General features: G+C 45.4%; 2 protein-coding genes across 3 annotated transcripts in view; one reads left to right on the top strand and one right to left on the bottom strand.

The window, feature by feature from the left end:
- Positions 1-8074, bottom strand: part of DHTKD1 (dehydrogenase E1 and transketolase domain containing 1) — a 30852-nt gene extending 22778 nt beyond the window's left edge. Inside the window, exons 1-3 of the mRNA XM_087967880.1 lie at positions 7834-8074; positions 5615-5770; positions 3642-3853 (exon numbers count right to left, since the gene is read on the bottom strand). Of these exons, the coding sequence (XP_087824006.1) occupies positions 3642-3853; positions 5615-5770; positions 7834-8005 (540 nt within the window). The 5' untranslated portion in view covers positions 8006-8074. The remainder of the gene's footprint in view (positions 1-3641; positions 3854-5614; positions 5771-7833) is intronic.
- Positions 8075-11275: 3201 nt separating this feature from the next.
- UPF2 (UPF2 regulator of nonsense mediated mRNA decay) overlaps positions 11276-23272 on the top strand; it is a 44706-nt gene continuing 32709 nt past the window's right edge. The window contains exons 1-4 of one of the 2 annotated variants that reach the window (XM_087967878.1): positions 11276-11389; positions 18468-18847; positions 19813-20592; positions 22732-22892. In XM_087967878.1, coding sequence (XP_087824004.1) covers positions 18486-18847; positions 19813-20592; positions 22732-22892 — 1303 coding nt within the window. In that variant the 5' untranslated portion in view covers positions 11276-11389; positions 18468-18485. The remainder of the gene's footprint in view (positions 11390-18467; positions 18848-19812; positions 20593-22731; positions 22893-23272) is intronic. The other variant, XM_026667853.2, reaches the window with a different exon arrangement.

Genomic DNA, 23272 nt, shown 5'->3' with positions numbered 1-23272 from the left:
TAGTTGTGCTTTTAAAGTTGTAGCAATGTTTCGGCAGAATCTCATCTGCCAAGAATCTCATCAGGCTTCTGTATCACATCAAGACTGCCTTCAAAACAGACAGAAAAATAGCAGCCATCCTTAGAAACCCCAAAGATAAAATTGACCTGGAAAACCAAGGCATATACGAAGTCCCCTGTGCATCATGCCCAGCCACATACATTGGACAGACCAATAGAAGAATAAGTACCCGCCTGGATGAACACAAAAATGCTGTAAAAAAGCTGGAACACACTTCCTCACTAGTCCAACACATGAAAGCCACAGGTCATAGCATCAACTTCAATGGCACCAAAACCCTAGCCACTATAGAAAACCCCAGCCACAGAATTATCAGAGAAGCCATAGAGATTGAAAAAAGACCTGAAAGCATGAATAGAAGAGACGATTCCACCAGACTGTCAATTATTTGGAAGCCTGCACTCACAAACAAAAAAATCTCCACACCACTAGCTAGGCAAACACCTGGGCACAAACAGATCCCCCCTGATACCTCCAGCTCAAACACACCCCAACCAGGCACCCAGATGAAACCTAGCTTCCTAACAAATGATAGCCGTCCATTTACTCGGAGCCAAGCTGCACTAAAAGCCTCCAATACAGGAACACAATGTTGCCAGCCAATCAGACACCAAAAAAGCCACAAAACAGACAGAAGATATTAGAAACACCAATCAAGCAGAACACAGCAAACTCCAAGACTAATAAACACAGACCAAGACTCCCAACCAATCAGGATGAAGAAAAAACCATTCTAGCACAGCAGTAGGCTGCCCCAAATTTAAAACTGAAACGGCTGTGAAAGTCTGACTCACAGACGAACACAATACAGAAGCCTGATGATGGCAGATGAGATTCTGCCGAAACGTTGCTACCACTTTAAAAGCACAAGTATAATGACGTGGGAAAATACCTGAACAAAGCTGAATACCATACATGTAAGTACCCGCAAAAACTTGTGTGTGTGTGTGTGTGTGTGTGTGTGTGTGTGTATGTATATATATATATGTATATATATGTATATGTATGTATATATATGTATATATATATGTATATGTATGTGTGTGTGTGTGTGTGTGTGTGTATGTATATATATATATATATATATATATATATATATATATATATATATATATATATATATATATATATATATATATATATATAAATGTTTTCTGAGGTTTTCTGGGTATTTGTATATGGATCTTTGGTTATTCAGGTTTTCTCCTGCGTAGAATTGGAAGTATCTAGGCGACGTTTTGATGAAGTCTAATTCATCATCTTTAGGCTTGTGTCTTCGGCTTTGTGCTTCTCGGAGTAATGTGAGCTTGCAGCTGCTTCTTCCTTTTAACTGCTAGTGGGGGTGTGACTTGATTGGGTGGGGGCTTGGCTGTGTTCTGATTGGCTGGGGGTGTGTTCTGTTCAGGTGGGGGCTTGGTTGTGCTCAGGTTAGTCTTAGTTGCTGGGGGATTTGAGCTGGTGAGCTGTGATCCTGTTGTTTGGCTTCGTGTTCGTGGTCATGCCACATCTTCATGGTGGGCATCAAATGGCAGGCGGGAGGTATCATTCAACTCTATGGCTTCTCTGATTATTCTGTTGTTGAACCAAACCAACACTTCAACAACAGAATAATCAGAGAAGCCATAGAGATAGAAAAACACCCACACAGCATGAATAAACGAGATGATACCTCCCGCCTACCAGCCATTTGGAAACCCGCCCTCATTAACAAACGAGTAGCTAACATGAAGAATGACACCAGACCCACACACGAGGGCCACACAAGATGCTACCACACTTCCACGTAGAAAGCAGACTCACACCCACACAGAAGATGAGACACGACCACGGACTAGAAGCCGTACCGCAGCTGCATCGCTACCCACTTCAAACCCCTCCGACCCATACATGAAGCGAACTGATGCCCACCATGAAGATGCGGCACGACCACGAATGCGAAGCCAAACAGCAGGTTCACAGCTCACCAGCTCAAATCCCCCAGCAACTAAGACTAACCTGAGCACAACCAAGCCCCCACCTGAACAGAACACACCCCCAGCCAATCAGAACACAGCCAACCCCCAACCAATCAGAACACAGCCAAACCCCCAACCAACGAGAACACCCCCCAGCCAATCAGAACACAGCCAAGCCCCCACCCAATCAAGTCACACCCCACTAGCAGTTAAAAGGAAGAAGCAGCTGCAAGCTCACATTACTCCGAGAAGCACAAAGCCGAAGACACAAGCCTGAAGATGATGAATTAGATTTCATTGAAACATCGCCTAGATACTTCCAATTTTACACGGGAGAAAACCCGAATAACCAAAGATCCATATATGTATGTATGTATGTATCTATGTATGTTCGGGTCTTTTCCCATGTAAGATTAAGAGTATCTCCACGACGTTTCAGCGAGGTCCACTGCCATCCTCAGGCTGGTGCTTTTGGCTTCGTGCCAGTGCAAGAAGCACAAAGCCGAAAGCACCAGCCTGAGGATGGCGAGTGGGACCTCACCGAAACATCGCCAAGATACTCGTAATCTTACATGGGAAAAGACCCGAACATACCTAGACCTACATACCTGTACCTGTGAAAATCTACGAAAACAAATTATATATATATATATATGATGTAGAATTTTATTTATTTATTTTGTCGTGTTCATATGGTATATATTGGAGGTGGAGAACCTTTGAGAGCTGTAGGCAGTGAAACTTCATCTTAATGTATGCCAATTGGTGTACATTCAAAGTGACAATAAAGTTATTCTAAGTGTGTCAGTAAAGACAGCCAACCGTCACCCGCTCTGTGGAAATCAGGTGTTTTGCAGACCAACGTCCTCAGTTCCTCCTGGTTGTGGAGATATTTATTTATTGGACTTCGTACACTGCTCACTCCCTCACCCATGGGCCAGTATAAATACACAGTGGGCTAATTTGAACCACAAACAAACTTTATGGGCTAGACTGAGATCAGCACGGACTGTATTGACTTTTGTTCTACAAACACCAGGAGATCTATCTCTCTGGGGTTGCCCCAAAGAAGAGAGGGAGTCAAGCTATTCTCCGAAGCACCAAAGGCAAGACGAGAAGCAATGGGTAGAAACTCATCAAGGAGAGAAGCAACCTGGAATTAAAGAGGAATTTTCTAACAGGGAGGACAATTAACCAGTGGAACAACTTATCTCCAGAGGTTGTGGGTCCTCCATCACTGGAGGCTTTTAAGAAAAGATTGGACCACCATTTGTCTGAAATGATGCAAGGTTTCCTATTTGAGCAGGGGGTTGGACTAGAAGACCTCCAAGGTCCCTTCCAACTCTGTTATTCTGTTCTGGTCTGGTTACCAAGGGCCCAGATTTGGATCGTGTGATAGTGGGGATGCTATAGTGGTCTTAAGTGTGAGGACCAGTCCTAACTCACTTTTTTTCCAGTGCCATTTTTGAATGGTCATTAAACAAACTGGCTGCAACTCCAGGATCTCCTGGATTTCAATCAAACACAACCCTCCCATTTCCCTCCATTCGCCTCGGTTTTGCTTCTTGCAAGTCTGTCGAGAACATGATTTCCTTGCACGCGCATGCACACATGACTACAATGCACCTGAGATTCTAGCATGATCTTGGACAAATACTTTTTCTCTTCGGTAGTAAAAGCTTCTTGCTTCAGTTCCTCAAACCGTTTGGCCATCCATTCCTTCTCTTGCATGCTGGACAGCTGGCCAGTCTCTATGGAGATAGGTCCACAAAAGATGTCTTCCAGATAAGACAGGACATCTTCAAGCGAGGCTTCGTCCTTCCCCATGTTCAAAAGCCCTGAAGTGGAAGGAAGGAAAGAAGGGAAGGAGGGAGGGAGGAAGGGAGGAAAGAAAGAAAAGGAAAGAAAGAAAAGGAAGGAAGGAAGGAAGAAAAGAAAGGAAGGAAAGGAAGGAAGGGAAGAAAGGAGAAAGGAAGGAAAGAAAGAAAAAAGGAAGGAAGGAAGGAAGAAAAGAGAAAGGAAGGGAGAAAGGAAGGGAGGAGGGAAAGAAAGAAAGGAAAGGAAGAAAAGAGAAAGGAAAGAGAAAGGAAGGAAAGGGAAGGAAAGGAAAAAGGAAGGAAGGAAAGGAAAGGGAAAAGGAAAGGAAAGGAGAGAAAGAAAAGCTCACCTCTGGACATCAACCATCCAAGATGCCAACAATAACACAAATGTTCTCCCTGCAAAACTGTCAGTGAGTTGGACCCTTGTGGAATTTATTGGTGTATTCACGGCAACCTAAGAGAGCCAATTTGGTCTAGTGGTTAAGACACCTAGAAACTAGGAGATGGTGAGTTCTAGTTCCACCTTAGCCATAGTTGGGTCACTTTGGGCCAACCACCAGGAGACGGTGAGTTCTAGTTCGGCCTTAGCCACGAAAGCTGGCTGGGTGTTCTTGGGCCAGTTATACTCTCTTAGCCCAACCCACCTTGCAAGGATGTGGTGAAAAATAGTAGGAAGATATTTTGGATATATTCACCATCTTAAGTTGTTTATTAAAAGAAAAAACAATAAAGGTGGGAGGTACATAAATAAAATAATATACAATACAGAATACAGTTTGCCATTACTCTGTTTTGGATTTTTTTTTTGTTTACATTTTCTGTCTAGTTTCCAGCTGTAGGGTCTGCTGGTGAACTTCATCCATGTACAGTGTGTCAGGATCCCAGCAATCACCCTAATTAAATCATGATCCTCGAGCCAAACTTCAAAAGGATTCATTAGAGACGACATGCTGGCATGACCTATATGAAGCCAACTCCGGTGTATGTGATTCTCAGGCCCTTGTGACCCTGTTTCCCCCCCTTCCCCCGGGTGTGTCATAAATCAGATTCTCCAATTGAGCCCGTTCACAGGCTGGATGTCATCAATCACATTCTCCAATCACAGGCTGGATGTCATCAATCACGTTCTCCAACTACGTTCTGGGTGTCATCAATCACATTCTCCAACTACATTCTGGGTGTCATCAATCACATTCTCCAATTACAGGCTGGATGTCATCAATCACATTCTCCAATTACAGGCTGGATGTCATCAATCACATTCTCCAATTACAGGCTGGATGTCATCAATCACATTCTCCAACTACGTTCTGGGTGTCATCAATCACATTCTCCAATTACGGGCCGGGTATCTTCAATCACGTTCTCCAACCACGTTCTGGGTGTCATCAATCATATTCTCCAACTACATTCTAGGTGTCATCAATCACATTCTCCAACTACATTCTGGGTGTCATCAATCACATTCTCCAATTACAGGCTGGATGTCATCAATCACATTCTCCAATTCAATATATTCACAGGCAAAAGCTCCGGTAGTTTAGTTACAATCCTTTAAAGATAAAGAGTTGGAATGTACTTTTGCTTTCCCACCCTTTTTTGTGGCAACTACTCAAACAGGCCTAAGAACGTTTTATGAGTTGACACAGTCAAGGTTTAAACTTCTCCATTCTACGATCTTCCACCACTGCAGGAAAAAGCTATTTCTGAATTGACACCGAGTTGGACGCAATCCTAAAGATACTTTACTTTACTAAAGTAATGATCATTTCACGTTACCTGCCGTGTGGAAAGGGCCTTGCAAGGTTTCCGCCAACACCTGGATCTCTGGCACCTCCTCCATCACCCCCTGGCCAGCAAGGAGAGGATTGATTTTGGCAGCCTTGTGTCCATGTTCATGATAGGCCGCCACTAAACGAGCCAGCCCATGGTCAACTGCAAATGAAAAGAGGGTAAGTGTAATTTCAGTACATTCCCAAAACTTAACACAAAGTGAGAAAGCGTAGGAAGAAATCCACATTTCTTTTATTAAGTCTGATGCAGGTAAAAATATAAAGGTACTCCTCGGCTTATGACCACAATTGAGCCCGACCTGCATTTCTGTTGCTAAGTGGGACAGTTGGGAGTTTGGACCCTTTTTACGACTGTTCTTGCCATTTAGTTGTTAAGTGATCACTGAAAAGTTAAGTTAGTCACACCGTTGTTAAGTGAATCTGGCTTCCTCACTGACTTTATTCTTCAGAGGGTTGCAAAAGGGAATCATGTGACCCCAGGGACACTGTGACTGTCGTAAGTATGAATCAATGGCCAAGTGGCCGGATTTTGATCATGTGACCACAGGAGATGTTGCAACAGTCGTTAAGTGTGAAAAATGGTCATAAATCACCCTTTTCAGGGCTTTCCATTCATCCCCTTCCTTCCTTCCTTCCTCATCTCCTCCCTCCCTCCCTCCTTTCCTTGTTTTCCTTCCTTCCAGTCATCCCCTTCCTTCCTTATCTCCTCCCTTCCTTCCTTCTTTCCTTCCTGTTTTCCTTTCTTCCTTTCACTCATCCCCTTCCTTCCTTCCTCATCTCCTCCCTCCCTCCATTTTCCTTCCTTCCTTCCTGTTTTCCTTCCTTCCACCCTGTTTTCCTTCCTTCACTCATCTCCTTCTAATTAAACGTAATTTTGAATGCTACCTACAGTAGCACATAGAATCAATGTTAGTTGGGTTGACAACAGTGATACTCCAATCGTAAAATCATGGCAGAAATTTTGGGATAAACTGTCAGGAGGTGTCCTTGCCAAAGGCACAACAACGATCTCAGGCAGGTTTATTGAAGGTTTAGGGAACCCATATTTTCTCTTTTATTTTTGTTTGAAGAGGGGTGGCAGAGAAGCGGCTTCTCCCCTTCTTGGCCATAGGCAAAAGCCTGATCCAGTAAAGAAGGAAGCCACAAGATCACTGACTGATCTGCTAGCAGAGTGGGGATCAAGTCACTTTCCTCAGCATGCCTTTGAAGTTAAACTTTATGGAGGCTGGGTAATTATAATAACCATAAAAAGCTAGCTTTCAGGTGAGGAGGGGCAAAAGGAGGATCATATCTGGTATTTCAAGCTATGTCACATAGAAAGGCAACTCGCAACTCAATCCATCCTCTTCCTCCCCTCCCCTCCCCTCCCTCTCTTCCTTTTTCCTTTCCTCCTTCCTTCCTCCTCATCCCCTTCCTTCCTCATCTCTTTCCTTCCTTCCTTCCCTTTCTCCTCCTTCTTCCTTCCACTTATCCCCTTCCTTCTTCCTCCACCTCCTCCCCTTCCTCCTCCTGCCTTCTACTCATCCCTTCTTCCTTCTTCCACCGCCCTCCCTCCATTTCCTCTTCCTGTCTTCCTTCCTTCTACTCATCCCCTCCCTTTCTTCATCTACTTCCTTTCTTCTTCCCTTTCTTCTACTCATTTCTTCCTTCCTTTCCTTTCTCCTCTTCCTTCTTCTTCTACTCATCCTTTCCTACTTTCTTTCCTTCCACTCATCCCCTTCCTTCCTTCACATCTCCTCCCTCCCTTCTTTCATTCCAGTTTTCCTTCCGTCCTTCCACTCATCCTCTTCCTATTTTCCTTCCTTCCACTCACCCCCTTTTTCCTTCCTGTTTTCCTTCTTTCCCCATCTCCTTCCTCCTTTCCTTCCTTCACTCATTCCCTTCCTTCATTTCCTCCCTCCCTCCTTTCCTGCTTTCCTTCCTTCCTTCCACTCATCTTCCTTCCTTCCCATCTCCTCCCTCCTTTCCTTCCTTCCTATTTTCCTTCCACTCACCCTCTTCCTTCCTTCCTGTTTTCCTTCCTTCCTTTGTTCCACTCATCTTCTTCCTTCCTTCCTTCCCATCTCCTCCCTCCCTTCTTTCTTTCCTCCTGTTTTTCTTCCCCCACTCATCGCCTTCCTTCCCTCCCGATCATCACGGTCGGAGCGATTGCAAGCCCCCTCTCCAGGGACCCCCAGCCCCCTCCTCCTGTTCACCCCCTCCCACCTGCTGGCCGCCAGGCCTCCGCTCGCTCCGCGGCCCCGCGGGGCTCCTGGGCCGGCCGGCCGGGCTTGTAGCCATAGACGCCGCGCTCGCTGTGGTAGGCGGCGCGCCCTGGGGGCCAGCGGGCCAGCAGCGGCCTCCAGCCGGCCAAGCAGCGCGCAGCCACCGCGGCCATCCCAGCTCGGCTGGTCCCGGGCCGAGAGCGGCAGAGACGTCCCGCCTCCCCCGACAACGCCCCCGGCCCTGATTGGGGCAGGCGGAGGGGAGGGGGCGGAGGACACGCCCACAGGGGAGAAGGTGGGGGCTCCGGTTGCAGCAGGTGATGGGGTGGGGGGGGGCAGCGCCTCCTCCGCTCTTGCGAATTGCAACCCGTGCAAAAAAAAAAAAAGGCAACCTGGGTTGCAAGTTTGCAAAAGGTTTTGCGTCAAACGTTGCATCCTTGGAGCCTTTAAGCATCAAATAACAGAATGACAAGAGATGGAAGGGACCTTGGAGGTCTTCTAGTCCAGCCCTCCGTGCTCAAGCGGGAGACCCTGTACCATTTCAGACAAGCGGCCGTCCAGTCTCTCCTTAAAAACCTCCGGTGATGGAGAAGGAAGGAAGGAAGGAAGGAAGGAAGGAAGGGAGGGAGGGAAACAGAATAAGAGAGATGGAAGGGACCTTGGAGGTCTTCTAGTCCAGCCCTCCCTGCTCAAGCAGGAGACCATAAACCATTTCAGACAGGTGGCTGTCCAGTCTCTTCTTAACAACCTCCAGTGATAGGGAAGGAAGGAAGTTAGGAAGGAAAAAAGGAAGGAAGGAAGGAAGGAAGGAGGGAGGGAGGGAAGATAGCATAGCAGAATAACAGAGTTAGAAGGTACCTTGGAGGTCTTCTAGTCCAGCCCTCCCTGCTCAAGCGGGAGACCCTGTACCATTTTAGACAAGGGGCCGTCCAGTCTCTCCTTAAAAACCTCCAGTGATGGGGAAGGAAGGAAGGAAGGAAAGAAGGAAGAAAGGAAGGAAGGAAGGAAGAAAGGAAGGAAGGAAGGGAGACAGAATAAGAGAGATGGAAGGGACCTTGGAGGTCTTCTAGTCCAGCCCTCCCTGCTCAAGCAGGGGACCATAAACCATTTCAGACAGGTGGCTGTCCAGTCTCTTCTTAACAACCTCCAGTGATGGAGAAGGAAGGAAGGAGGAAGGAAGGAAGGAAGGAAAGAAGGAAAGAAAAGGAAGGAAAAGCAAAAGAAGGAAGGAAAAGGAAGGAAGGAAGGACAATAGAATAGTAACACAATAGCATAATAGAATAACAAAGTTGGAAGGGGCCCTGGAGGTCTTCATCATTACAATGTTGCCATCTAATCTTTCTAACTGCTATTTCTGTATCATCTAATTTTCTTGGTGTAGGTAGTCCTGGACTTACGATCACCACAGAGGCCAACATCTCTGTTGCTAAGCGAGATGGGTTCTGGCTTCCTCATTGATTTTGCTTGTCAGAAAGTCATTTTAAACAGTGAACACATGATCCCAGGACACTGCAATCGTCGTAAGTATGAATCAGTTGCCAAGCCTCTGAATTTTGACCACGTGACCGTGGGGAAGGCTGCAATGGTCATAAGTGTGAAAAACTGTCATAAGTCCCTTTTTCAGTGCTGTTGTAACTTTGAACGGTCACTAAACAAAAGCAGGAATGAAGGCAAATGATTTTTAGTGCAATGATTTTGCATTAAACAAACTGTTGTAAATCAAGGATTATCTATATAGTCATCCAGATTTTGCAGGTAATTAATTTACATTCACATTAAAACTACCAATTACAATTATATTGTAAATTTAATTGTAAGTGCTTGCACCATTACAGTCAGTCTATCTGGGTTTTCATTTGGAAGGTGACAGAATTTTTCTATCCTCATTTCTATTTCATTTTTATATTAAAACAACATTCAACAATTGTTTTAAGCTCTACAACCTACACAGTCTTTGGTGAGAATTGAAGTCATCCATCCATCCTCTTTTCTTTTTTTTAAGAGAGTAAATTATGATTCTAATATACTTTGTTGATATCCTGGCTTGTCAATTTACAAGCCAGTTGCCCTCCGAGACAAGTAAATGTTTATGTGATAACTACAACTATATTATATTTTACCTTTAATAACATCAACACCTCTCATTTCTTTCTTCATTTTTTATATCATGGATGTACTAGCCACATGTTGTAAAGGCTTTCTTTTAGCAAGAAAAAAAAAACGTATGCACAACCACAATTTCAACTGGGTTTCATTAAAAACAAAACAGGGGGAAAAAAGACCTACAATACATATTGCCTGACCCTTATCCAGAAGTAAGTGATTCCTCTAAATCTACTGAAATTTGAAAATATAAACTTTGGGTTGCTTAAGAGCAGTCAGCCCATTAGAATAGAACTGAAAGGGACTTTGGAGGTCTTCTAGTCCAACCCCCTGCTCAATTAGGAAACCCTATCCCATTTCAGACATGGGATCTTTTCTTAAAAACTCCCAGTGTTGGAGAATTCACAACTTCTGGAGGCAAGTTGTTCCACTGGTTAATTGTTTTAACCACCAGGAAATTTCTCTTTAGTTTTAGGTTGCTTCTCTCCTTGCTTCATTCATTCACTGACATAAATGGTTTTTGGAGCAGCGCAAGGAACTAATCAGGGGAAAATAAAAATTGTTTAACAAACTTTTAAACCTTGGTTTAATGTTAGTAAAACACTAAACATGCCTGTTGTTTGATTCTCTAGGCTTGGGAGTCAATTTTGTTTTTAAAGACGTCTTTAAACAGGCCTAATTGAGCTTTTGGGGTGAATATCCTGCATTCATTCCCCCTCCCCTCTCTGAAAGAATTTAGAATGTTAGATTAGACTAGAGCTGGAAGGGATCTTGCAGGTCATCTAGTCCAGCCCCCTGGAGACCCTATGCTATTTCAGACAAGTGGCTGTTTCTACTTTCTTCTTAAAAACCTCCAGTGGTGAAGCTCCCATGGTTTATGAAAGCCCTGAACTGAGCAGGGATTTAATTCTAATAACTCCCCCTCCACCCAATATTCCTAATATTATTCCCAGACGGGCAGCCAATTGGAAAGAAACTCGGCTTTCAAAACCTGTAGCTTGGAAGCGTGGCCCCTCCCCCTCCCAGGAGAAGGCCACGCCCCCCTCGGGCACTTCCGCCTCCCCTGGTAACCAAAGCACGGGGTTGCTCAGCTCTCTCGCTCTCTCCGCCTTCAGGACCCGGCCGAGCGAAGGGGGGCTGTCTACTGCACTGCCTGACGGGCCCTCGACCTCGGATCCGCTCGCTCGCCGCTGGGAAAGACTCCGGTTCGCTCTAACCGAGCGCTTCACGTTCGTCTTCCTTTACTTTTTCCCTTCGAGGGTGGAGGGCTCGAGAAGCGGGTCGGGGCTGCCCCGAGGGGATCAGGCGGCCGGCGGGGCAGCCTAGGGGGCGGGGTCCTCGCCCTGGCAGAAAGTGAGGGGGGGGGGGGCGGGAGAGAGAGAGAGAGAGAGAGAAGAGCCTGACGGAGCTGCTGGAGCGGCAGAAGCGGAGACCGATGTTTACAGCGGGCCGAGGTAACCGCCCCCCTCGGCGGCCTCCTCCTCCGCGTCCTCGGGCCCCGCTCCGGAAGGCGGCCTGAGGGGTGGGGGAGAGAGAGAGAGAGACGCTAGGCCCCGGGAGGTGGGGGGAGGGTCCGTTCCTACTACAGCCCCCTTCCTCCGCCGGTGGCCTACCTCGCGGGGTTGTTGTGGCGGGGAGGTGCCCTCCAGGCGACGGAGAGGGGGCCCGGGAGGGGTCACTGGAGCCGCGGGGTCCCTTGTGTGTGGAGGGAGGAGGGGGAGGAGCATGGATGGGGAGGGGGCGAGGAAGAGTGGAGGGGGCGTCTTGGGGTCTGAGCTAATCTGGGGGAGGGGCTGCTGGTCTCTCTCTGCCTCACCTATGGTCTTTTGGTCTGTCATTTATAGTGCATCACCTGCCTGTCTGTGTCTGTCTATCTACTATCTATATCTGTCTGCTATTATCTATCTGTCATCATCTATCATCTACCACTTCTCTCTCTCTCTCTCTCTCTCTCTCTCTCTCTATCTATCTATCTATCTCTATTTCATCTGTCTGTCTCTATACAGTATCATAATCTATCTCATCTATCTATTGTCTTTTGGTCTATTTATAATGTATCTCTTATCACCTATCTCTACCATCTGTCTGTCTGTCTCTATCTGTCTATCTATCTCTACTCTCTCATCTGCTGTCTGTCTATCTCTATCTCATCTCTATATCTATCTATCTATCTATAATCTATCTATTTCATCTGTCTTTTTCAATCTATCTATACAGTATCTATCATAATCTATCTCATCTCGTCTTTTGCTCTATTTATAATGTATCACTTATTATCTATCATCTACCTATCTGTCTCATCTATGTATTTGTTGGTCTATCACCTATCTCATCTGTTGTCTGTCTCTCATCTATCTCTGTCTATATTTGTGTCTCTCTCATCTATGTCTCTGTCTATCTACATCTAGCTAGCTATCATCCATCCATCCATCTCTATTTACCTTATTATTTTTATACATCTATCTGTCTGTCTGTCTGCCTACCTACCATTTACCTAGCTATGTACGTCTATCATCTATCCATCTATTTATGTTCACCTTATCATCTGTCTGTCTACAACTTCTTTATACATCTATCTCGATACATCTGTCTTGTCTGTCTGTTTGTCTATTTATCATCTAACTATGTACATCTATATCATCCATCCATTTATCTTCACCTTATCATCTGTCTACATCTGTCTTTATACATCTGTCTTTATCTTTATACATATCTTGTCTGTCTGTCTGTCTGTCTATCTATCTATCTATCTACCTATCTATCTATTTCTATCATCTATCTGATATCTATCACCTGTCATCTATCTATTGTCTATCTATTATCTATCATTTACCATGTATCTATCTCATCTATCTAGCTCTATCATCTATCTAGTTCTGTCTGTCTATATCTGAATCTGTCAGTATCATGTATCCTTATCGTCTCTCTACACATTTCTATCATCCATCTGTATCATCGATCTCCCATCTATAACTCATCTATCTCTATTCTGTATCTGTACATCTATCTGTCGGTTTATCTCTCATCTATCTGCCCATCTTATCACCAACTCTTTAGTTTGTTCCTTTGTTTTGGTCTGGACTTCCTGTAGACTTTACTTGTTGGGGCCTTGGTGTCCCCCTCAGTTTGTGATTTTTCTGTGTTTAGACATTTTGGAGGCAGGTTTTGTAAGTCTTGACTAAAATATTAGGGGTTCAATGCACATTGTTCTCTCTCTGATGCACCTGAACATTCCCTGCCACTATTTGGGGATGTGTATGTATACTTATGTTTATGGAGATGGATATACTTAAAGCTCAAGTAGAAACTGCTGCCCTCTCCTTTTTATAGTTATAAATAAGAGAATTTTAGCTCCCAAACCAACTTCACACAGATTTTCCAATCCTAAATTCAGGAGAGTTGTAATTCCTATCTTTTTAATTCTTTCCCCATAGCTGTGTTGGAAGAGAGATATAAGGGAATTCCTTTTGAAACATGTTAGTGTTCCTGCCATAAGTGCAATTGCAGCCATGGCTCATATTCCTCATATTTCAGTTTTCAGCATATTTCTGCAATTTCTATTTAAGTTATTTATCAAAATTATCTCTTTAAAAGTAGCAACATGGTTTGACATTTTACATACATACATACATACATACATACATACATACATACATACATATGTATATATTCCACCCACAAATGGCCAATAACAATGACACAGTTGGGTGCCAATTTTACTTATTAACAAGTGTTAATCAGAGGGAGACAGAATAAAGAAATATGAAATATAAATAAACTTGCTGGTCTATGACTAATAAATATTTGTTATTTTTACAAACACTCGAAAACATTTGATTTGTTCAGTGTACTCTGAAGCACAGCCAATTCCTTTTTCTTTGACTGGTTTGGGGGCTGCATCAGCCTTTCCTTAATGCAATTTGTCATATTCTTTCAGTCTTGCAAGTGGCAATTATGTGCATTAGAGAGTAGGTGAGTCTCTAATTTCAGTATCTTTCTGAGATCACTCAGAAGTGTCACAAACTCCCATTCAGCCTCACAGGAACTACTCATAACTCTCATGTAAAGGAAGCATTTCAGGACCTGTGTAAGATTGCTATAGTTACCAGTTTAATAACCTCACAGGCTTGTTATAAATTCATGAGGGAATGGAAGAAGATTCAGCCCATGCATTTAAGCTAAGCGTTTCTTTTTTCTAATATATAGAAAGAGCCACTTTGGCTACATAAGCAGACTAGAAAGCAGGAAACCTTGAGTTCAAATCCTGTTTTAGCCTTGAAAACCAACTGGGTGACTTTGGGCCAGTCTCTTGTCAACACCTCACAGGGTTGTTGTTGTTGTGGAGAAAATAGAAGGAACGTGCATTGATACGCTTATTCGTAAAACCTTATTTGTAAAATAATAAAGACAGGATATAATAAATAAATCTAGTATAAGCCACAGTACTGCAGTCAGAAAATATTTGGCCAGTTGGTCAAATGACACAATTTGAGGATTTCTGCTTTAAAAACTAATAGAAAGGTTTGTGATTATGCATGCAGCAGAGTGAAATTACTTTTAACATTATATAGCTATATATTTGTCCATTCTTTTATAGTTGGACCACAGAAAGTAACTCGGGTTTTAAAAGTTGATAGAAGGCATATTCTCCTTGCTTGGTAAGCAGGCAAAATTTCACATTTCAGTGGGGCTCTTAGGGCAGGGTGTGTCTACTCCTAACTGAAGTAGCCTGTGCTCCTGCAGCTTTGAAGAACTACAAACATCTGTCATATGACATGATAATACAGCTTAAATTTAAAATACAGGGTGGCCTGTGCACTAACAGATGTGGCTTTGTACAATATGCACAACAATCAGTAAGGCAATAACTTGATACCATACTCATTGTATGTATTTTGCATCTTTGGAAGTGCAAAGACTTTGAAAGAAGGATGACAAATGTTCTTATAGGTAATAAATACAGTGCTCACATTTTTACATTGACTTGATACATTGTGAGATGAAGACGAAGTGCAAAGGTCATTCAAATCATTTCTGTAATGAACGAAACTTAAAAACCCATGTAGAATATAAGCTGAATTTAGGTTCCTATGTCTAGAAATGCTGAGAAAATGTCACTCGAAAAGTAGGAAATTCCTCTGAAGATGGAGAGAGAGAGAGAGAGTCTTGATGTGTTGGCTTTTTAACACACCTGCAGAGTGTCCGATTGAAAGAAGCCAAGATATCCCTTTATAAAATTATATATACAGATAGTCCTCGACTTACCACCACAATTGAGCGCAAAATTTATGTAGCCAAGCAAGGCAGTTAGTGAGATTTGCACCATTTTATGGCCTTTCTTTCCAGAGTTGTCAAGTGAACCACTACATTACAGTTGTTAAGTTACCATGTTTCTCACGAAATAAGGCCGGGCCTTTTTTTTTTTGACCCCCGAAAAAATGGCTAGGCCGTCTTTTCGGGGGTGACTTAATTCAACCCCCCTTGCATCCTCGGGCGGGCGGCGACAGCTTGGAGGTTGGCCTCTGCGTTGGTGGGGCACTTCGTATTGGGAGACCTTCTGCCACCATTGCTTTCCCTTCTTCCCGTGCTGCTGCGGTGTTTAGAGCAATGCTGCGGCGTTTGGTGCAGCCATGCGCAGCCAGCCAGGGCTCCTCCCTGCAACCGGAGCCTGGTGGAGACACTTGGCTTCAGGTGCTCCTGTCGCCGCCTTCCCTTCACCTTCGAAGGCAAAGCCAATTTTTAAAAAAATGATGCCCTACTACCGGTACGACAAAGTCTCCTCTGCCCGAGAGGGCAGCCCAACCCCACGTGGGGAGGTGAATCTCCTGGGGCCGCAGCGCAGGATCAGCCCACCCTGGGAGAAGTGCCCAGCCGCCATCCCTGCCTGGCACCGGGCAGAGCGTGAAGAGCTTCGCCTGGGGCGCCAAGCGCAGCTGACAGGCGGGCCCTCCTGCCCGGCGGCAGAGCTCTCGCCAAGGCAGCGAGTGCCTCCCCGCCGGGCCCTCCACTCATCCCACCAGAGCCGCACCAGAGCCGTGCTGGCTGGGTAGCGCCAGGAAAGCAAGCCGCGGGTGCACGCCCGCCTGCCAAGCGAAAGAGCCGGGTTGACCCGAGCTTGGCTTCCTTCCCAAGTCCCGCCAGCCCGAACCCGAAAGGGCCACCAGGAGAGGCCACCCGAGGCAGTGATAGCGCCCACCCATCCGTGGACAGGGAGGCAAGGCGACAGCCTGCGCCACGTCCTCCTCCCAGCTGAGCCCCGCCGAGTGAGCGCCTCTGCCCGATGCTCTTGCCGCTGCAGTGTTTGGAGCTGCCGGCGCATTTGGAGATGCGTGGGGATGGGTTGGTCGAGGGGTGGAAAGGAAGGGTGGCTTCGGGCTCTCTCCGCCAGACCCGCCGGCCAGGGAAGCAGCGTTGCCGGCGCCTCGCCTCCCTATCTGCACACGGGTGGGCGCTATAACTGCCTCGGGCAGCCTCTTCCGGTGGCCCCTTCGGGTTCAGGCTAGAGGGCCTTGGGAAGGAAGCCAAACTCGGGTCGGCCTGGCTCGTTCGCTTGGCAGGCAGGTGCACACCCGTGGCTCGCTTTCCCGGCTCTGCCCAGCCTGCATGGCTCTGGCGCAGCCCTGGCGGGATGAGCGGAGGGCCTGGTGGGGAGGCGCTTGCTGCCTTGGTGAGAGCTCCACCGCCAGGCAGGAGGGCCCGCCTGTCAGCTGTGCTGGGCGCCCCAGGCGAAGCTCTTCGCACTCTGCCCGGTGCCAGGCAGGGATGGCGGCTGGGCGCTTCTCCCGGGGTGGGATGATCTTGCGCTGCGGCCCTGGGAGATTTGCCTCCCCACGTGGGGTTGGGCTGCCCTCTCGGGCAGAGGAGGCTTTGTCGTACCGGTAGTAGGGCATCATTTTTAAAAGAATTGGCTTTGCCTTCGAAGGTGAAGGGAAGGCGGCGACAGGAGCGCCTGAAGCCGAGTGTCTCCGCCGGGCTCCGGTTCCAGGGAGGAGCCCTGGCTGGCTGCGCGTGGCTGCACCAAACGCCGCTGCGTTGCTCTAAACGCCACGGCAGCACGGGGAGAAGGGAAAGCAACAGTGGCGGAAGGTCTCCCGATACGAAGTGCCCCACCAACGCCAAAGTAAATGCAGGCAGCACCATATCTGTGTATGCAACAAAAGTACTTCCTAACGTCAAGCCCCTCCCGCCATTCCCCCCCATTTCGCATGTTTAATATAGGCCTTAATTTGGGGGGAGGGGCTTAATTTGATTTTATGCCTATAAAACATGCTATAAAACACAGGACTTCCTATTGGGGGAGGCCGTATTGTTGGAGAAACACGGTAGTAACATGATTGTTAAAGGAATCTGGCTTCCCCATTGACATTGCTTGCCAGAAGCATCCCAAAAGGGGATCCCATGACCCCGGGACACTGTCAACGGTATAAATAACGGTATAAAATAGATGCGAGTCAGTTGCCTGCTGTCTGGATTTTGATCACGTGACCACAGGGATGCTGCAACGGTCCAGACTGTCAACTCATAAAACATTCCTGATTTGAGCGATTGCTGGAATCTTGACACAGAGTGTGACAATGGTCACAAGTTACATTTTTTCGGTGCCATTGTAACTTCAAATTGTCCTTAAGCGAACTGTTGTAAGTCTAGGACTACCTGTATTCAGTGTATGGACACAGGAAAGCTATCTGATATCGTATCCCAAAGGTGCTTTTCCAAAAGGATTTTGAAAAACTGGATTTTGAAAAAACTGGATTTTCTTAGGTTTTTTTTCTTGAAAACGTTTCGTTTCTCATCCAAGAAAATTAAGGGGGAAAAAACCAAAGTCCAGTTGCCTTTTGACTAGCACCTTTGAGATAACCACGTCCTGGAAGTGGTGCTTTTTTTTCTCCAAGAGGCAACTGGAGTTTCTGGTTATTATTTGAAGACGTTTCTCTTCTCCTCCAAGAAGCTTTTTCAGCTCTGACTGGGTGGTGGGGAGGAATAGAATAGAATTAGAAATAGAAATAGAATTCTTTATTGGCCAAGTGTGATTGGACACACAAGGAATTTTTCTCCGGTACAGAAGCTCTCAGTGTACATAAAAGAAAAGATACATTTGTCAAGAGTCAAGAATCATCAGGTACAACACTTAATGATAGGGAAGGGAAGGATTTATACTCCTTGCAGACATATGGTCATTTGCATCCTTTTAGAGATCCAAATTGCAGACCCTCTAAAAAAGGATGCAAATGACCAGCTGTCTGCAAGGAATATAAATCCTTTCCCTTCCCCACCATCTAGTCAGAGCTGAAGAAGCTTCTCGGTTGAGAAGCAAAATGTCTTCAAAAGAAAAAACCAGAAATTCCACTTGCCTCCTGAAAAAAAAGCTCCTTTCGGACAACCAGGACCTGGATGAGTGGGAATCTCCATGGATTCTCTGACATCCTGTAGGGTGGGAATATATTGGTAGATGCTGTTTTGAAAAACAAAGGCTTTGAGTAATCCTTGGTGGACATAATGACACATACCCTCATTACTCTGCTAATCTTCTAGATCTTCCTGGATAACACAATGCCAGCTGAGCGGAAGAAGTCGGCCAGCATGGAAGAAAAAGAAACCTCCTTAAGCAACAAAGAGAAGGAGTTTGGCGAGAGGCGGCCTGTGAGCAGCCGGGACAGACCCAAAGAGGACATCAGGCTGGGCATGAAGAGAGAGATGCTCAAGCCACCCGAAGATAAAAAGAAGAAAATGGAGGAGGAGAAGCGGAAAAAGGACGAGAAGGAATGGAAGAAGAAAGAGGACGAGAAGATAAAATCTGAGGAGGACCAAAAGAGAAAGGAGGAGGAGGAGAAGCAAAAGCTTGAAGAGGAAGAGAAGAAGAAGCAAGAGGAAGAGATGAAGCTGCAGCAGGAAGAAGCGGCTGCCAAATTGAAGTAAGAACTTCTTTGTTTCTGGTGCCCGTGTTTTGGGAGGAATGTTTAGGATGTCCACCCCTGTTGTTCAAACATGCCATTTCCACGTTAGTGTTTTCCACCATTCAGTATGAAAAGGTAATGTGTACAGGTGTAAAAACATTTGGTAAAGAGACGGCTGAGTTTAAAACAATAGTATATATGTTGCCCTAGATATCACCTTAGGGCAGGGGTCCCCAAACTTGGCAACTTTAAGACTTGTGGACTTCAACTCCCAGAGTCTTAAAGTTGCCAAGTTTGGAGACCTCTGATTTAGGGGGAAAAACCTTCACGTACAAGGAAACAGAGGTTGATTTTTTCAAATAATGCCTACCATTTTTAGTTTTAGGGCACCAGCCTAGAAAGTAGGAGACCGTGAGTTCTTGTTCCGCCTTGGGCATGAAAGCTGGCTGGGTGTCTTTGGGCCAATCGCCAGGAGACTAGGAGTTCTAGCCCCACCTTAGCCATGAAAGCTGGCTCAGTAACCTTGGGACAATCACTAGGAGGTGGTGAGTTTTAGTTCTACCTTAGACATGAAAGGCAGCTACATTATGTGACTTTGGGCCGATCACCAGGAGACAGTTCCAGTCCCACCTTAGCCATGAAAGCCAGCTGGGTTAACAGTGTTGTTGTGGTGGGGAAAATGGGAGGAGGAAGGTGTGTTGAATATGTTTACTGCCTTATTTGTAAAAATAAGGCGGGATACAAATAAATAAACATAAAGCAGAGTCACTATTTTTTAACAAACTTATTGTCCAGTCCTAGTAATGAAGATGGGATACAAATGAATAAACATAAAGTAAAATTACAACTTCTTTTTAACAGATGCCTTGCCCAGTCCTCGTCTCCTTGTCGGTCTTTATGAAAGGGCTTGTTTTTTAAAAGGCTGAATACCAACTTAAAAGTATAACCTTGCCCCCCCATTGATGTGCTTTTTTTTTTTCCAGAGAGAAAGAAGAGGCCCACCAGTTGCACCAGGAAGCCTGGGAGCGCCACCAGGCCCGGAAGGAGCTGCGAAGCAAAAACCAGAATGCCTCGGAGAGCCGCCCAGAAGAGAATTTCTTCAGCAGGCTGGACTCCAGCCTGAAGAAGAACACGGCCTTCGTGAAGAAGCTGAAGACCATCACTGAGCAGCAGAGGGACTCCTTGTCCCACGACTTCCATGGCCTCAACCTGAGCAAGTACATCGCTGAGGCCGTGGCCTCCATCGTGGAGGCCAAGCTGAAGATCTCTGACGTGAACTGTGCCGTGCATCTCTGCTCCCTCTTCCACCAGCGCTACGCCGACTTCGCGCCCTCGCTGCTCCAGGTCTGGAAGAAGCACTTCGAGGCCAGGAAAGAAGAGAAGACACCCAACATCACCAAGCTGCGGACCGACCTGCGGTTCATCGCCGAGCTGACCATCGTGGGGATCTTCACCGACAAGGAGGGCCTCTCCCTCATCTACGAGCAACTGAAGAGCATCATCAACGCTGACCGCGAGACGCACACCCACGTCTCCGTGGTCATCAGCTTCTGCCGGCACTGCGGTGATGACATCGCGGGCCTGGTGCCCAGGAAGGTGAAGAGCGCGGCGGATAAGTTCAACCTGAGCTTCCCGCCCAGCGAGATCATCGGCGCTGAGAAGCAACAGCCTTTCCAAAACCTGCTGAAGGAATATTTCACCTCGCTGACCAAACACCTCAAAAGAGACCACAGGGAACTGCAAAACATCGAAAGGCAAAACAGGTGAAGTTTTGTATGTGATCTCGGTGTTAACTTTGCCAGAAGTGTTTTAAAAACAAACAAACCAGATTGGGTAAGAATCCTTTTTTTAATTCGTCAAAGAAAGTGTTTTTAACTCTCAGGTTCTGCATTTTCCAGTCACAAAAGGAATGAATTAATTAAAGTAGTTAAAAGGTTGCAGGAATTGGGTATGTGTAGTCTAATGAAAAGAAGGACTAGGGGAGACAGGATCGCAGTGTTCCAATCTCTCAGGGGCTGCCCCAAAGAAGAGGGAGTCAAGCTATTCTCCAAAGCCCCAGAAGGCAGGACAATTCAATGTGTGGAGTGCAAAGGATGCGTGTTTGTGTTTATTTTCATGGTCATGATGTGCACTGAAGATGGTATTTGATTTCGATGTATGAGGTGCAATGACAATGAAGTGAAGTAAAAAAGTAAAGTAAAAAATAAAGCAAAAAAGTAAAGTAAAGTAGCAATGGGTGGAAACTAATCAAGGAAAGAAGCAACCTAGAAATTTCCTGACAGTGAAAACAATCAGTGGAAGGACTAGCCTCCAGAAGTTGTTGAATTCTCCAACACTGGAAATTTTTTAAAAAGATTTAAATCAAACCCATTATCGGTTTTAGAATAATTCCACTGGCATGATAGAGCTTTTCAATATTTAAAAATTCCCCGAACAAAGAATTGTTAAAGAGTTGCCACGGGTTTATTTCAACGTGGGCATTGATTACCTGATGCAGATACGTCTCAGCCCAAAATTGTGATTTGTGATTGTCAACGTTGAATAGAAAGCACTGAACTTTGAGAAGGGAAGGCTTGTTTTTCCTCCTCTGCAATGTTTTCTTTTGATGAGAAGTTCTGCAGAAGGGGGAGAATATTTTCCACTGATGGGGTAGAAGGAAATAAAAGCGTAGAGTTTCCAGGAGGCAAACATTGAACCAGTGATTGACTTTCAGCTCAGCTGCCTGTCACTGGATCTGTTGTTGTATTAATCTGAAACACTAGAAGGCCTTTGATGCCTGCAGGCAACATGCAGTTTTGGGGCCTTGTCCTTCTGGCTCCTGAAACTTTGAATGCTGGTTTGCCGTGACTTAGAGGGCTAAGCCTACAATTAAAAGGAAGAAGTACAGGTACCCATGTTTCCCTGAAAATAAGACCGGGTATTATGTTAATTTTTGTTCCAAAAGTTACATTAGGGCAGGGGTCCCCAAACTTGGCAACTTTAAGACTTGTGAACTTCAGCTCCCAGGCCTTGTGTGAGTGTGTCAGATAACAGATAATCAGAACTGGAAGGGACCTTGTAGGTCATCTAGTCCAACCCCCCGCCCAAGCGGGAGACCCTACACCATTTCTGACAAATGGCATTCCAATCTCTTCTTGAAAGCCTCCAGTGTTGAAGCTACCACAACTTCTGAAGGCAACTTCTGTTCCATTGGTTGATTGTTCTCAATGTCAGAAAGTTTCTCCTTATTTCCAGGTTGAATCTCTCCTTGTTCAGTTTCCATCCATTGTTCCTTGTCTGGCCTTCAGGTGCTCTTAAACTTTTCCTCTCTGTGGCAGCCCCTCAGATATTGGAAGACTGCTATCATGTCTCTGCTGGTCCTTCTATTCACTAGACTAGCCAAGCCCAGTTCCTGCAACCATTCATCATATGTTTTAGCCTCCAGTCCCCTAATCATCCTGGTTGCTCTTCTCTGCACACTTTCCAGAGCCTTAACATCTTTTTTATAGTGTGATTTGCTATAAAATTCACGTAACAACTGTGGCAAGAAAGGTCGTAAAATGGGGCACAACTCAATTAACAACTGTCTCGCTTAGCCACAGAAATTTGGACTCCATTGTGGTTGCAAGTCGAGGACTACTTGTAGTTTGTTTGTTTAGGATGTAAGAAATGGAAAAGGGCCTATAGCCATATCGGTTCTATAAAGAGTGAATATATGTTTGGTACTTGTTCAGTATTTTATAATTAAACATACTTATTGGTCAATATTTTTATGCAATTCCCTCTAGGTTTTTTGTTCCTTGTTAAAGGTATTTTTATAAATGTGGACTTTTGATAGCTTGTTTACAGTTAACTTTGGGATTCAACGTTGTCAAAGTCTTTCCATTTTGCTTTTTTTTCCGGACTGCACATGATTTTTCTAGGCGTATTCTACATTCTAAAGGGGAATTGAGTGAAGACCGGCATAAACAATATGAAGAATTTGCTATGTCTTATCAGAAGCTGTTGGCAAATTCTCAATCTTTAGCAGATCTCCTGGATGAAAATATGCCAGATCTCCCTCAAGACAAACCAGTGCCGGAAGGTATGTAAATGATGCAGGTGTAAAATTTCTTTCTTGCTGATTCTTAATGTCCCCACTGATTTTGTTCCCAGTCTATATCTTTTAGTGTTGAAGTAAGAATATGGGAGTGGTGCGGTGGTTTAGAAGTGGAGCTCTCACCTCATAATCAGGAAGCTGTGAGTTCAATCCTAGGTAGAGGCAGATGTTTCTCTCTCTGAGCACACTGAGACTGTATCTGCTGAACAAAACTCCACACTGGTGACAGGAAGGGGATCCAGCCATCAAAACACATTGCTAGGTCCATTCAGTTGCCCAGACTCCACCCCACAGGGGATTATGGGGTCATTAAAGGAAGATGATGATTGAAGTAGGAATACAGGGGAGGTGAGCTCACAACTGAA

This window comes from Notechis scutatus, chromosome 6 (assembly GCF_049901735.1).
Source record: "Notechis scutatus isolate UNSWTSFEM ecotype Mainland chromosome 6, rNotScu1.2, whole genome shotgun sequence".
Taxonomy (NCBI): Eukaryota; Metazoa; Chordata; class Lepidosauria; order Squamata; family Elapidae; genus Notechis; species Notechis scutatus.
The sequence above is the reverse complement of the archived record's forward strand: the minus strand, read 5'-3'. Positions and strand labels throughout refer to the sequence as shown.